The sequence below is a fragment of the Platalea leucorodia genome, assembly GCF_965183815.1.
Source record: "Platalea leucorodia genome assembly, chromosome: 4".
In the NCBI taxonomy this organism is placed as follows: domain Eukaryota; kingdom Metazoa; phylum Chordata; class Aves; order Pelecaniformes; family Threskiornithidae; genus Platalea; species Platalea leucorodia.
In genome coordinates this window covers 67,615,107-67,630,952 of record NC_138826.1, presented here as the reverse complement: position 1 = coordinate 67,630,952, position 15,846 = coordinate 67,615,107, and the positions used below count along the sequence as shown (strand labels likewise).

At 39.9% G+C, this 15,846-nt stretch overlaps 1 protein-coding gene across 1 annotated transcript in view; it reads right to left on the bottom strand.

Moving 5' to 3' along the window:
- RFX4 (regulatory factor X4) overlaps positions 1 to 15,846 on the bottom strand; it is a gene marked incomplete at both ends in the record, with an annotated part of 98,195 nt that overhangs the window by 49,191 nt on the left and 33,158 nt on the right. The window contains 2 exons of the mRNA XM_082309277.1: positions 3,524 to 3,585; positions 15,631 to 15,754. Of these exons, the coding sequence (XP_082165403.1) occupies positions 3,524 to 3,585; positions 15,631 to 15,754 (186 nt within the window). The remainder of the gene's footprint in view (positions 1 to 3,523; positions 3,586 to 15,630; positions 15,755 to 15,846) is intronic.

Sequence of the window (15,846 nt, the reverse complement as noted above, 5' to 3'; positions counted from 1 at the left end):
TTCCTAGCTTCAATACCTTAGAAAGCCACACTATCTGCTCCAAAACTGTCCACCAGAGCTTAGGCCAAAATGCATAGTCCACACCAGAAACCAGGCTCCAGATCAATCCTAACCTCTTACAGACAGCTAATGGCAAGTTTGTGCTACCACTGGGGCTATAACACCAGCTGTAGAAGTTTGGCTTTTTAGCTTGAATGGTAACAACTCCAGCTTGCAGTTCAAGTCCCCAGTTTGGTCTCTAGCAGCTGTCATGCATGCACTGCGTGTAAAAGCCATAAAGCTCACATACATCCTGTGTGGGATGTCTGGGGCTGGGGAACCAAAGAGGTTCCAAAAGGAAACGCTGCAGGGAGCTAGCACCACAAATGGCTGAGGGAAAGGAGGGGAAAAAGGGAAAAGGTTACAGCAGGCAGGACTGCAAAGGTTCTAGATGGACTGAGAGGTTTCTATAACTTAAACAGGGGTCAGCCTCTTATATTAAGCTTCCTCTTAAATCAATTCAAGAAAAAAATGAATGAAAGCCTGGAAAATGTAGTAGAATTTCATTGTGCATTATTTAATTTCTGGTATATTTCACTAGGCAGTAAACTACATAAAAGTTTTCCAGGTAGCTTCAAAATCATATAGACAGCAACAGCCAAATTAACTTTGAATTTTTTCCAGATCACTTCCTCCTTCAGTAATTCTGCTGTCCCAAATGGCAAAAACTCACTGGTGCAGTTTACAAAGATTCTTTTTCAAGCACTTTTCTGTATTTCTATCAGAAAAAAACCCAACTTAATTCAATAAACAAGGCTTGAAAGTTTGATCTGTAAAGAATAACATGCAGACTACACAATTATTTTTGTGGTAAATAGTGGCATGCTTTTTCCTCTCATGGCTCTCGTATCTGCAACATTCCTTTAAAGAAAGAAGTAAAATTCCCTTCACACCATGTAGTTTCCATCAGTTTAACTAACCTCTTGTGTACATAATTGAAGAGTTTCAAACTACAGTAGAGAAAGAAATCGTCTTTTATGTTTAGCTGCCTTCTCATGGCTCACCTGTGGTGGAACTGTTTTTAAGCTCAGTGCGAGAGAGAACAGCTGCGTGCTTACAGCAATAAACCCAGCTGCAAAAAAGAAAGCCTCACAACTGATGACGAAGAGTATAGCACCATTGTAGCTCTGAACTTTGTAATGTTACAAGGCAGCCATGCTATAAAAAGACTGAAGGCAGAACAGTGTGAAGTCAGATAATCTTAACCACTTCTATGGCTGAATTTCCTTTGGCAGTATCAGAGAAGTAGAATGAAAATCATACTGGCAGCAATCGGTCAGCACAGCTGGTGATAAAGGGACTGAAGTGTTAATGCCTAAAGTAATTTCTTTACGTAACACTTAATTGGAATGCAGTCAGATGTTTCTGAAAACAAAACCAGAGCTCAGTTACAGCTGTGCTGGGTCTAGCAAGGAGGGTATTTACTGTAAAGAAGTACAGTGTGCATGTAGTGTGTGTGTGTGTTTATACCTCTCCTCTTCACTGGATCAAATGAGAAGGACTCCTCTGTATGCTATAATCCTTGGGGTGTTAACCACTGACAAAGATACAGCCATCCTCTTTTGGAGCAGAAGAACTCAATTTCATACCTACTGAGGCTGTGAAATTTGAGTGACTATGATCTCCCTCACAGGGGTGACCAGGGACTCTCAGAGGCCAAGGATTTTTCAGAGTACAGGCAGCACGCTTTACAGAAACACCTTCTTATTTGCTAGATAGGGAGCAGAAACATGGCAAAAGTGGCATGAGAGGAGCATAGGACCTGAAAGCCCCTCTGATTGGCATGCAGGTTAGGGGGGAAAATACGCAAGAAATAATAAGTCTCCTTGATTTTTAGCCTCATTGAGAGTAAAGAGACATAGCTTTTGGGGAGGCAAGACACCTTCAGTCAGCAGATCAAGAGCATCTTGCCCCTCTGAGAGACTCCTGGAGCTGTGGAAGGAGGTCCGGTTTGGAAATACAGTGGTGCTCGTTCCTTTCATTAAACAGGAAGACAAATAACAAAGTTGTAGCCAATGTCAGAGTGATCTGATGGCTTACAACGGGTACTCTCGTATCAACGCTTCCATAAAGCAACTTGTGCACGCTTTCACTCCATCTTTACGAACTTCCAAAGAACTTATATTCAGTGCTAAATCCTGATTCTCTGAGCCCGGACCTATTATGCTTTCCTAATATGCTGTTGGACTAGCCCAGAATTTGCACCTGAGAGATTTTTGGTAGCTCCGTTATGACTGATGTTATGGTAGCTCTGAATTTGCATTTGGGAAGAGAGTTCAAATCTTCAATTAGCTGCTTAAATATGACTGCTCTAGAAAAAGAAAACTGGGTTATAAAAATTAGGAGAATCTCAAGATGGGGGAAAGGACATTTGGTCCCATCAAAGACATACCGCTTAGCATGGACCACCTATTAGAAGAGCACAGTAAAATTAATTTTAATGGCATTTCCTTTAGCATCTTAATTTCTTTTTTCCTTTAAAGAGTGGGTCATTCTAGCTTTAGTATGTAAGTTGAATTCTCATAGCATATTTGTTTCTCAGCATTTAGCAATATTGTGTTTCTAGGCTTTGTTTTGAAAGACAAGCTTTACCAGCAACATTTTGCAAACATGCTGTCCCAGGTTTTCAGTTCTCCCTCCATAGTTTTCCACTTGTGATCTACAGAAACTACCCTTAGACTACCCCGTAGGATTCTGTGAAAGCTAATCAAGAAAAGAATATATATATATTTTTTTTTAGGGGGCTTATGTTTGCCATAAAAGGATCCAAAGCTCCATTGGGAAAATTTCATGAAGCCCACAAGCAGAAAGAAGTATAAAAACATCACTGTATCCTCTTTATAAATTGGTAGAATCACATCTTGCCAAAAACTGGAAGAAGTCAAATACTCCAGGAAGTGCATTGTTCTTTCTGAACCAATTTCTCATTCTGGAATTAGGGTGAACTGTTTCCAGGAAGTACCATCTTTTGGGTAAGGCAATAAACTAATTCCTTGATCACGTAAAGATATGTTGGATTTCATTACACAGGAAAAATGGTGGTTAAATCCAGGTTTGTGGACAATTTCAGTTTAGGTCAGTGTATGTTCCTACCTAAATTCCACATAGCTTTCTGCCACTTGTCCTCTAAACTGAAACATGATGTTAACCAGCTGTCATTTCCCAGCCTCCAACAGTAGCTCCATTACTCCTAGGTGTGAATGTCCTTTACATTGTGTAAAGTGAGTTGAGATGAAAAACATTATAGGAACAATATGGAAAATATTGCTGATGAAATCAGTAAAAAGCCTCCATTGGACTACCTTTGCAGGATCACCACTGAATCCATAAGACAAGGTAAAGACTACAATGGAACCTCATTCAAAGTTGGGTTTTAAGTCTCCAACTGGACAAATTATTTCCTGATCTTACACTATCCTGTTAAGTAAAACCAGAGCAAAATGGGGCGCAGTGTGAGATGAAAATAATACCATACACTGCTTACTTTGATTGGCCTCTGGTTCCAAGTCTTCTTGTCGTTAGCTGTGGAAACTGTTGCCTTATGATCTGCAAATAAATAGAACTGATATTAGAAAAAATTGAAAAGCACATTTACTAATACTTAATTAGTAAGATTTTTCTGTCTTAAGACAGAAAAGCAGAAAAACTGTACTGCAACGTCAGCAAAATACATGGCAAGAGAAATAAGAAAGCAAGCTTTTTATTTTTTCCATTACTGAAAGAGGGAAAAGAGACTTTAAAATTCAGTATAATTCCATTAACTACCATTAATTTAAATAAAGACTCTGAAGTTATTGGAGTAGAATACATTTCCATAAAAATCTAAGATCAGTTCTGGCTCTAAACTAAGGAGAATTGTACTTGGAATTGTCCTATTATTTATATATGTCAGTGTGCAGGATCAACAGACTTACAAACTGTTTTGCTGCAAAGAGAGGACACTTCCCTTTTGAGGATTTTGGAGGCGACAGTCCTTTAAAGACCTTCACAATCCTGCCATTAAACATTCCTTTTTCTAAAAGATGATTCCCTGAAAAGATTTTGGTATTTGACAGGAGCACCACTTCTACCAGGAAAGACTCACTGTTGCATTTGTAAAGATAGCTCATAATCAATTTATCCTCTATGGAAAACAAGTGCATCTCAGAAACAGCAGGGTATCATCAAGAATCTGGGCTCTAGTCTGTCAGCAGAGATTAACAGAGCATTGCTACTGTAAAACAAAACTTCTTTAGTGCCAGATGCATTTAAGGAAATGGATTAATGAATGTAGATTGTGCCTTCAGTAATCAGAGCCTCTGTCAGCCAGGCTAGTCCACATGAAAAAGCTCTGCTGTAGTTGCTGGAAAGGCGGCGCTCAGCACCTCACAGGATTGAACCTGATTCTCAGTGTGGTCTGCAGTAGGAGGAAAATTCTTCTGGCAGAACAGCCATGCAAGAAAGACTGCAGTAAGCCTTGAAGATTCACTTGCAAAAGGAATTTCTTCCTTTTTAAATTTATAATCTATTTTAATTGTGTTTTCATTATATAAATTGCTAAATGTTTCCTCTTTGGGGAGACACACAAACTAATATTAAAGGAAAACAGGCATATAAGATAGAATATAGCTGTTCAACCAGAAGAAAACATCAATTAAAACTGATTAAATAATATAGATTTTTTCTCCATGAGCCATTTTGCCACTGTGATAAATATTTAATCCCAATTGATGACTGAAAGCTCTGGAACACTTATTTGGATCAAAATGTGCTATATAAATAAAGACTTTACAATGTCACATATTTGACCATTTCTTCAGTAAGATTTTTTTCTTTTTAGCAAATGTACAATCAGCTTCCCTTTGTATCATCTAAAAATTGACCTGCGTTGGTTTCCAAGAGCTTTGCACAACGTGGCTGATGTCAAAAACACAGCATAGACTCAGAGTCTCTAGGTTGTTCAGCTTTAATTTCTGGAGCAAAACTTCAGCAAACAGTAAAACACTTTTGTGGAGCTGTGAAAGTTCAGCCTAGCTGTTTGATAAATGAGCAGACAGGCAAGCAGCCCTTCTTTCTTTTTTTGTATGGATTCAATGAAGCCTGCCTAAAGAACACCACATGCTGTTCCAGCTACTGATCTAACATTCCGCAACATCTCAGCCTTCCAAATTCCCTTTAATTACACATTAATCCCACCCCTCTCTCTTTCATTTTCTGCAGACAGGGTTGGGGGCTCCACAAGGCTGTGGGAAAAAAAGCAGTGTTGAAGAACTACTTTCTGAGGATGGTTTTTTTGGGTTAGGGTATTTTTTAATTTTTTTTTTTTTTTTTTTTTCTGTGGCAGTTGTCATTCAGAAAATACCATTCCTCTCCAAAAAATTGATTTTACAGCAGTAGACTCAAAAGTAAATATTAGAGATACTTTTTAAAATTAGAGATACTTTTACCCTATTTTTTCTTTTGGAACAATATGAACCCATATTACTTTCAAAGTCTTTCTAGTAGTGATGAAGTGTTACAATGCACACTGTAAATGCTACTTTATGAACCATATGCCGTGGGAGTTCCTGGGATTTAAATAAATCAACCAATTTCTACATACCAGGGCAGAGGTAATCAGGAAAAGAGAAGAAAAATGGAGGAGTTGATCAGATGATCCCTTTTTCTTTTCTTTGTTTCTTTTTTAAATCCAGCATATTTTAAACAACGAGATACACCTTTCAGAATACAGCTGAATATATTCTTTTCCAATAATTAAAAAAAAAAATATCTAGGAAACCTGTGGAAAAAAAAGTCAAGACTTTTTGATCTAATGCTGCATATATAAAATGTGTATAATATGGCATACTCATGCTTGGGTGCTGGTACACATGAGCATAGGTATTTATGTTTGTGTTTAGAATAAAACAAGTCAAGTACTAAATGAACTAGTTGTTCACATAAATGTTTATATTCAGCTACATTTATGCGAATCCCTATGTAATGATATTGCCAAAGGCAGTGAGAATTCCCTGAAAGGAGCAAGGAAGTCAGATCAGGCAGGACAAAGTGGAGTTCACTGTGTGCTGAAATCAATGGAAAAAGCAGAGTGTCCAAAATGTTGATTTTTAAATCACACTTTCAGCCTGAAAAGTCACCCTATAAAATACATAGTCATTGTGTTTTATGTTTAGTAACTTTTAAAGACCTACAGAGAAAACGAGGTAATTTTACAGCTGAGTGGGGAGGGAAGGAGGTTCCTAATTGTTGGACATGAAAATTCAGGTTCGGATCTGAGAACCAAGTTGGATCATTTTCTTTTCCTCACTGCAGTGGGGCTGCGCAAGCAAGCGAATCAAGACCAGACCACGCAGTTTGAGCTGCTTTCTGAATGGAGCCCAGTCCCCGTTCTCACAGCAGCGCTGGCTTCTCAACAGAAGCAGTGGTGAAAAGATCTCATGGGTGGTATCCAAGGGAATTTTGGAGTGAGCGGGCCTTTTACCATTGTCCTTCAATGGAACAGAAATTTCATCTCATACTTCTCCAAAGTAACCACAAATCCAGCTGCCCAATGAGATCTGCTGAGTAACAGGGTACAGGTTTTACATTTTCCAAGTAAAATTCCACCTAAATTATGTGGCAGTTTTGACTGTTAGGCATTATTTTATGTTACTTCGCTTTTTGGTTTTGAGACAGATGTACACCAGGAGTTTCACATGCAAACAACTTCTATCCCTCCTGTATTAGCCTCAGAAACCACTGCTCCTTGAATTTCTTTCTCAGTTACTAAACTTCAGTTGTGTTCCCCATCTCTTTCTTCTGTGCCCTGCTCAAGACCTGATCTTGCCTTCTGCCTATAGAAGATCTTGTATGCTTTTCTTGATTAAAAAAAAAAAAATATTAAGAACTGCCTTATCTTTGTGCAACTCCATGGTGATTGCCTACCGTATACATCAGAGCTAGATAGAAGTAATTACATTATAAAACAACATATATATAGTTTACACCTTTTCAGAGGACTAGTATATCCAGGTCAGAATTTGTTTAACCATTTTGCAGACAACCCTGATACATAGTTTTAGGAATGCATGCGCAGGTAGAACATGAGGGGACCTTTTTCTTTCTGACAGGCAGTAACCTTTCCACTCTGAATGTATGGGGCAGCCAAAGTGAATGCAGGAAAGAGAAGTCTTCTCATATCATTCTCTCAGAGATTACAATGCTGGTAGTATAACATTCAACATATATTGCACAGATCTTGGAGCTAACAGGAATTTTATCCCATTTTGGGTTTTTAAACCTAGTAGAGGTGTCTGAATAAACTCAAATTAAATATCTAGTTACTTGTATTTTGGGTCATTCTTAAAATAATGGAATAAAAATTAAATAAGTTACTTAAGCATCCATGAAAAACAGAGAAAGCTCTATGAGCAATAACTAGAAAAATGCACTTCCTCTGTAAAGGTCTGTATTGCAGTCTGCACAACCCATTAACCTTAGACATGACTAACTGCAGGAGTTGTTCTGTTACCCACAAATGGCTGCAAAGGTGCATTCCTTCTCCTGATTACTGCCAGCTGTAATTTCTGCCACTGCATCTCTCCTCACATCTCCAGCATTGACACTGCAATACAAGCAGAGCCGGCCCCAGCTTTAAAATGAAGAATGTATTGTCTATTCTGCCTTCATGCCTACACTGTGACCCATCACGCCTCATTGCATTCACTACCAAACTGTGAACTTCATGTTTCCCAATTATTCCATCTAAATTCTTCTATGATATGAGATGCCAAAACAAATCGGGGGAAAAAAAAACCCAAACCATCTTATAAAGCATCTTAAGCATCTGTCTTCATGCTAACAAATAAGGACGGAAGAAACCAGAGATGTCTGGAAACTTCTGAAGTGATTTTTTCCTTCCTCACTGTGTCAAAATATTAAATATTGCTCTGGGGGCAATAGGCAGAGGATGACTTTTAGAAGACTTTTTCCCTGGAATAATTTAAATTGCTGCTTTTCAAAAGGCATGTTCATTTTGTTAGTGCATCTGATCTAGAGGGATGTTATTCTTCATGACCCTTGTTCCTTTCTATTTGAAATAATTCTGGCCGTGCTTCTAGAACTTCCCAGAGTAATGAAATAAAATCAAATTAAGTTGCAACCCAGCATTTGTACTCTGCCAGAATGAGAAACGGATTTCAGGCTCCAGGCTCTGGAGCTCTGGGAGGTTCTAGAGAGATTCTAAATACAGTGGAATAAATTATCTTTCATCTGATAACAATTCTTCATAACAGGGCCTGGCTCTATTTATCTCAACTCAAGTTTCAAGTCCCATATCTAGAGGGTATGCTTTGCTTTTATGAAGTCAGGTACAGAAGATCTGTGTTTATTTACTAAAATCTATTGTAGTGTTTCAGTCTTAAACTTCTTTGCCATGGCAGCAGGAAAGAAACCAGTGATGCCAACACAGCTATGCTTTCATTATTCTCACCACTGTGAAACACAAACAACACTGATATCCTCAATCTTATACGATAAGTGTAGGATTTTAGGCTCATTCATCTTTGGCCTGGTACTGCTCCAGCTAGATCATTCTGGGGTTTCCCAGTCTGCTTCGCTGCTTTTGAAAATCCTGCCTGAGACAATCTGTTATTATTAACACCTGTGCTAACAGGTACCTTTTGGCTCAAAGGTGGCTTGGAGCTGGCTTAACAACACATTACCTTGAGGAAAAGATCAGGAAAGCTTTGCCCCAAGAAACATCCACTGATAGGAAAGAGCATAATCAAATTAGTCCATTATAAAATATCATTCCCATCCCCCAAATCCACCAAACTGTGCAAGGAAAAGGAGAAGAGGTGTGACTGTGTCTATACCCTCTCTACTCCTTGCTCGCTTACTTGCATGGCCCAGGAGAGAAGACTGTAGTGTACGGGTCCAGTATTCGTGACCCCAGATCTGTTGCCTGTTTAGATTCAATAACCTTCCCATTTCCCTCCACTCACTTTCATCATTTTGTGGAACAGGGCATGGTCTAGCTGTAGGATAAGATCTTGTTTCTAGCACTGATACATCTCAACTCATACTGCAAGTCAGAGAAGCCTGCTGGCACTTTCTGAAATGCCTGCACCCAATTCTGCCTGCTGCAGGGATCAGACACCATGAGGAACTCCAACTGAACTGGACCCTTTAGTGAAGCTTGTGAGACCTCTCCTCAAATTCATCTATGATGTACAATAATATCCTCCTTCAGCAGCTCCACTGGCCAGATGGAATTCAGCCTAAGGCATGATCAAACAGATTACTGCATCCCAACAAAGCTGCAAACATCGAATGCTCTGACTCAGATGCTTAGCTGAGCTGCAGCCACTTTCAGTGCTGACTTGCTGAAGCCAAGCAGATCTAAAACCCTGCACAACTCCCCCTGCTCTGTACTGATGCCAGCACACTTACTGCCATCACCCAGCATATCTGTGGGAAAAGGCTGAGCGCCAGCATCCCTGCACTCTGGCAGACCCTGTGCTGTAAGAACAGCCTCTGGGACGTGTTGACAAGGCATGAGGTAAAGCAGCCCAGAGGCCGCTCTACTTCATGCTGAAGACCTAACTAGAAGCCAGATGCCTGAAGCGGCAAAGCCCGTAAAAATCCATTTGCTAAAGGGCAAATCTTTGGGAAGGGGAAAGTCACTCCAAAGAAACTGAGGTGTCCTTGCTGGTTTTCTTACTCCCTAAGCTCAAGGAGAAAAAGGCAATAGTCAGCAACCTACAATAATACAAGGGATCTGGGAAGCAGAAGCAAGGGCGCAAAGAGCTTTCCAACTACACGGTAGGATCCCTGTTCCCCACACCTACATGACCGCTTACTTCTGCGGTACTTGTGTTATTATGGCCTCCTCAGAGGAGCTTGGCCTAGAAGATTCTGCATCAGGAAGAAAAGTCATACTGGTGTTAACTGTCCTTTGGTCAGGAACCTTAGCTGTTAAAAAGGGATGAAGGAGAAGCAGGGACTGCTCAGATAATGCAGACAGTCTGATATGGTCCTTCGATGCAATAACAGAAACCACATCCTCAGCTTTGGATTGATTTTTCCCCAGTTCTTTTTTTCTTTTCTATATTGACTAGAAAAAAGTCTAAAAAAAAAACCATTCCATATGTAGTAATTGTTCATAATAAATTAAGTGCTGTTTTAGTCTGTCAGAAGAGAGCACTAAGAGTAAGTTTGGCTTTGCTATACCAGTTACTATTGAGGCTGCTTAGGAGCAAATTGAGACTACAGGGAAAAAAATACATCTTCAGGAGAAGTATTTCCTTATGTGCTGCAGGAAATTCCAGATGTGTGCATTTCAATAAAAAACCAAAGTAGAATGCAATCACATTGCAATGTCATTATCAAAGAGGTTTCAATAAGGCTACTTGTCTGTCCTTTTTAAACGTCAAATATAGATAGTATGGTAGAACAAAACTTTAAATCCTATTTATGCTAATCATGCTTGGAGGAGCAGTCCTGCTGGCAAAACTTCTGGGCATAGAGACAGTGCACAGTGATAAAAGAGGACTCTGGCTGGTACAGCTTGTACCTCCCTGGAGCAAAGCAAACTATTGGAAAAAAAGCACTTTTCTGCTAGTATAACTGTGCCTCAGCCCATTTTTTGGAAATGGGGTGGAAATATTGGTAAAAAACATAAAAGATCTCTTTCCTAACTAATATTACCACTCTATTGTGGACTTTACCCTTCTTTATTTAGTGAAATAAATTTATTGGAATCTAATTTTCACTTACAGCAAAGCCACTCAGGGAGCAATAGAGGCTGTAAAATTCATGTGAGCATGCATCCGTGTTAACCTCTTTATGCTGCCAAAGCGATGTAAAGGGACCTCAGGCTGGGGGAGAGCCACCCTGCAGTGTCAGCATCCTTCGTTTTCTTTTTCAAATATTAATTTACTACTGCTTGTGAAAAGACATGGCAGGAAAGCACCAAAAGGAAAAAAAGAAAAACAAAAGAGGAAAGTATTTAACCTCCAGAGGGCATATGGGAGTTGTGGGAAGAACACCTCATGAGGATGCAAACGAGGTTGCACCACGAGAAACTAAGCATTCTGCCTGAGAGATACGGCAGGGTCCGCGAAGTGACCTAGCACTGAACAGTAAATTTCAAGCAGTGAACTGAGGACACGGAGGATAAGGGAAATCAGTGCGGAGGAGGAAGATAACATTTTCAAGAGGCTTGATTAAGAAAATAAGGTTCATACAGGATCTCAAAAGAAACAAAGAACAAAAATGAGTGTTGGCTGAGGAAATAAAAGTGAAAGAGAAGCTCAAAGACCTTCCAACCCAGCTGAACAGCTGGGTGACACGCTAGGAGAGAACCAATAAGCCTTATGGAACCCATCCATACGCAATATGAGGGGCTTGGAAATGCTCAAAACATTCCTGCTTTTTAAGTAACTTATTTGATTCAGTGAAGGCCCCAATTCGGAATGATGTACTGTTTGCAGCTCAACTCAGTGAGAATAATGTGTCAGAGCCTCCAACCACCATAATTCCTAGCTCAGTGTATTAATTATCTCTGGCATTTTATGTTAACATGTTGCTCAGAAAAAAACCCTACACCTGCTCAGCCCTCCCTGCTGCAGGCAGCGGCAGAACTTCCAGCTGGAAACACCTTAAACTGCTCTCCAAGTCCACAGGGTCCCGGAGCAGAGCCCGAGGCATTTGCAGCACAGGGCTGAGGGGCACAAGGTTGCCGTCCTTTTTAAGTGACCTCAGCAACAGGGCTTTCACTCCTGCCTGAAGACTAATTCACAGTCTAAACATGTTCACTGTGAGAAAGCTTTTTCTTATATGCAACATTTTATTGTTAATAACTCAGTGACATACCTGCCCTTCCTCACTGTACTTCCCTGTCTTCTCATGGGCTGCATGGAAGTTTTACATATTCTGCTTCACTTTTGGGTGAAATCATGATCCCCTTGAATATAAGATGTTTTGCTGCCTACAGTAAGAGCTGAAGTTTAACACCGGAGTCTCCACTTGCTGATGCCGAGCTGTACCCAGCAAATACAGGGCCCTCCCTAGTCACTGTTTAGTTAAAGTATATGTGTAAAAGAGTGCTTGGTCCTGTCTTTTGCGAGCAAGAAGCAGCTTTGTAATGACAGACTAGGTAGCATAGCTATTAGCAGATTGGCAAACACTAGTTATAGACAGAACTGCCTGTAATTTTCACATATTAATTGGGTGAGTAAAGCACTAAAATCTTGGCTAATATATTAAAGCTACAGCTCCTTTTGTCATATAAGAATATATCACATTAACAACCATATTAGAGTCTTTCTTATTTTATATGTACTTTAAGTGGTTTAGGAGTATAGGTTGTTTTTTTAAAGGTGTTTATTTATACAGTAATTCTGTTCTCTCCTCTTCTTGTTACTTCTGTTGCTATTAGCCTGGTTTCCTCAGGAAGCAGTCTATGAGATATTACTATTTCTCTGTTAGTCTCTCCACCCTCCCAGACCAATTTTTGTTTCACTAATCCAAAATTACCAAATGCCTGAGGTCCAGCCCACGTCCTAGAAGTTTAATAGAAAACACTGGCTGGATAGTGGGAAGAGTATATTGATGTTAATGCTGAGAACAAGACAGGGAGGAAATCTCAGCCTTCCGCTGAGCCGGTTGGCACTGCCTGACTGGACAACCATGAGTATGAGGCAACCAGTCAACACTTCTATTGCTCTGAACCAGTCACCCCATGTGCTCCTTCCTGCCCAGCTGTAGGGGGAGGAGAGAAAAAAAAGACAGGCAAATTGAGAGACAGACAGACACGAAGAAATCTAAAAATAATGTAAAAAGAAGGTGCAGCAGATGTGTGAGAAAACTGAAAGAAGCAAGACCTTGATGTAGTGACCGGGACCTGGAAATAATTGAAAGTACTACAGGGAAACAGAGATATTACATAAGATTTAGGTGAGGCTACAGATTTAGGGAACATAGGAGATGGTAGGAAACAAGGTCCATTAGTTCAGCTGTTCATGAACAACTTGTCTGTTCTCCCTTCCATGCTCTGCTGTGGATATATTTGACCTACATCAGGCTTAAGAAGTACACATGGGCTGAAGCATTGTCTACAAAACCTTAATCTGGAGAGATCACTTTGAGGCAAGGTTCACATGTCTCCAGTGGTATCTTTAAAAGTGAAATCAACGCTGTTCTGTTAATCGAGATGCAACAGAGTATGTAACAATACATTAGGATGTTACTTATCACAGATTGTTTTAATGTGCTGAACACCATGTCTCTTTCTAAAAACTACCAGGCTGTTTAAGAAAAAGCCTAAATGTTTAACATTGCCCACAGAGTTAAAGTTCAAGGATGAATCATAAATTCAATGTGGTCTATTGAAAGGCAAACTGCCTACAATTTCACAGAACAACTAACTCCTTTCTCTGGAGGAGATGACAGCTGCAGGGCTCTTGATGGTTCCCAAAGAGGACAAACATGTCTGGGGTCTCCGTTTCAGCAGCGAAGTGCGGAAGCCCTCAAATAGCACCTATTTCACTGCACTGCCTCCAAGGCATTCATGCAACACACATTGCCAATATGGTATTTAAGTCACATGGTAACAACTCTGCTAAAACTTCATCCGTGTACCTGCTCCTAAGGAGAAGCTGACTGCAAACTATCGATTGAATGAAGTGAGTGTCTGCCTCACAGATCTTCATGACTGTGCAGTACATTTTCTTAGCAATAATAGGTTGGAAAGAATCACTGGGGTCTGTTCCGGGTTCTGCAGATGCAGAAGCCTGTTTCACTTCACTGTTTGTGCCGGTGTTATCTGAGGTTCCTGGACGCACCTGTGCAGAAGCACTAGTTTGAGATAGTGCTAGGATGATTCTGTATGGCTTCCTCTCCACAAAAAGGGAAAACAAATTTCATGCATCACTGCTTCAGAACTTTATTGCAACCAAGTGGAAAACGCTTGGAACACAGCACATGAAAAACACATTGGAATGACATGATTTTTGCATGGAAGACACTGTACCTGTCCTGCTAGGTCAAGTACTCCTACTGATGAACAGGTGTACATGTATGAAGGGCAGGCGAGAAGGAGGATGGAGTAATTTACAGTGAAACAAGACTGCCGCATACTGAAAACTGGTGAAGTCCCTGGTAAATTTATGTTCTGATGAAATAACTTCAGAATATTTACACCTTAAAATTTACAGAAGTTTTTAGCAGCAGCAAAAGTAGCATTGTGTATATTTTACCCACATTCCAAATGTGCTAGCCTGCACGAAATCTGTTTCTTGTTCTCAACTACTCCTAAATTACGTGTTGCCACTATACTCATCACTTGGTAACAATAATATGTGCAACAAACAATTTCATTCACACTTATGCAGTGTATTTAAACAGAAACCTAACACAGAATGAACTGAGCTATGCAGGTCTTTAAGACACAACAAACATAGTAATGTTACAACATGGTACATTTTACTTGCCTTGCCAAACTGCCTACATAAAGACGCACTATGGAAAATGACACCTCATTAAATACATTCTTCTCCTTCACCTACTCTTTACACAGGCACTTACTCTAGGAACATTTTTCCTTCTTTGAATACCCAGCACTTCTATAGAACAAATGTTGCAAACACTAGAAGAGAATAGCTTGCAGGACAACTGGCTTCAGATTCATGCTTGCAAGCATTTCAAAAACAGTGGCAAACTCTACACTTTGGTTTTTTTCACAGCCTACAAGTTTTAAAGGCCTGTCATGCATTCTATAGTAAAATTTCAGTTTTAAATAAAAAATTAAAAATATAAAAATATCATCCTATTTTTCACTGATTAGAAAACATCACCTGACAAGCAAATCCAAAGTAAGAACTTTATGTAACATCCTAGCCAGCCATTAAGGTCTGCTAGTGATGTATCGCATAAGAGCTTTACTGCTCACATCCAGACAATGCACAGCTGCATCTGTGCTAAGAGTGTGTCTCCACTGTGAGTCTGGAGATAAACGCAGTGGCTTTTACTGGAGCTGGACTGGAAAGCAGAGGCATAAGGAATCATAGTGCAAAGATAACTTGGCAGCCTGTATCTGCAGGGCCACACAAATGCCATTAGATGCTTTCTGGACTTTCACATCTGGAGGCATTGTACTTCACTATGTGGGTTTGCCACTGTGGGCTGATGGTGTTAATTCAGGGATCTCCATATCATGCTTACAAGAATGGCATAGACAGGCACCAAAATTAAATGATTGATATATTACCCTTCTGTTTTTAAAAAAATGTATATTTGTTAAAGCAGTGCAGGTCACAATGCAGATGTATTTACACTGGCTTGTATTCGACTTTGAAGCTGCCAATATTGTATACCATGTCACTGTCAGCTAGTCTGGGGCCTAAAGTCATAAAAAAATTTAGTGTATTCTGGATCTGAGTCATGATTAGAAATTATTCCAATCTTCTAAATACTTAATATCTTAGCATTCGTCCAATAACTTGAATACATAAGAGATTCCATTCATATACCTCTATCTCTAATGGTAAATGATGATTTAATTCTTTTCAATAATCCAAACTTACCTGAACCGGGTGAGACCTCAAGGCATCATATGCTCTTTAGACTCACCTTCCCAAAGCTGGCGGCATTAACAGGTTGCGTGTCATTTTTCTCACAGAAGTCCAAGTAATGCATGTAGAGAGCGCTTCGAGGAATGCAAACACCTTCTGCAATCTCATAGTTCTCCTCCAGCCTTAAAAAGCAAATACCAAACAGAGAGAACTGCAAGTATGTTGGATGTCCTGTATGGTAAACAGTATGCAATGCTGCATCTTTAAGACCAAA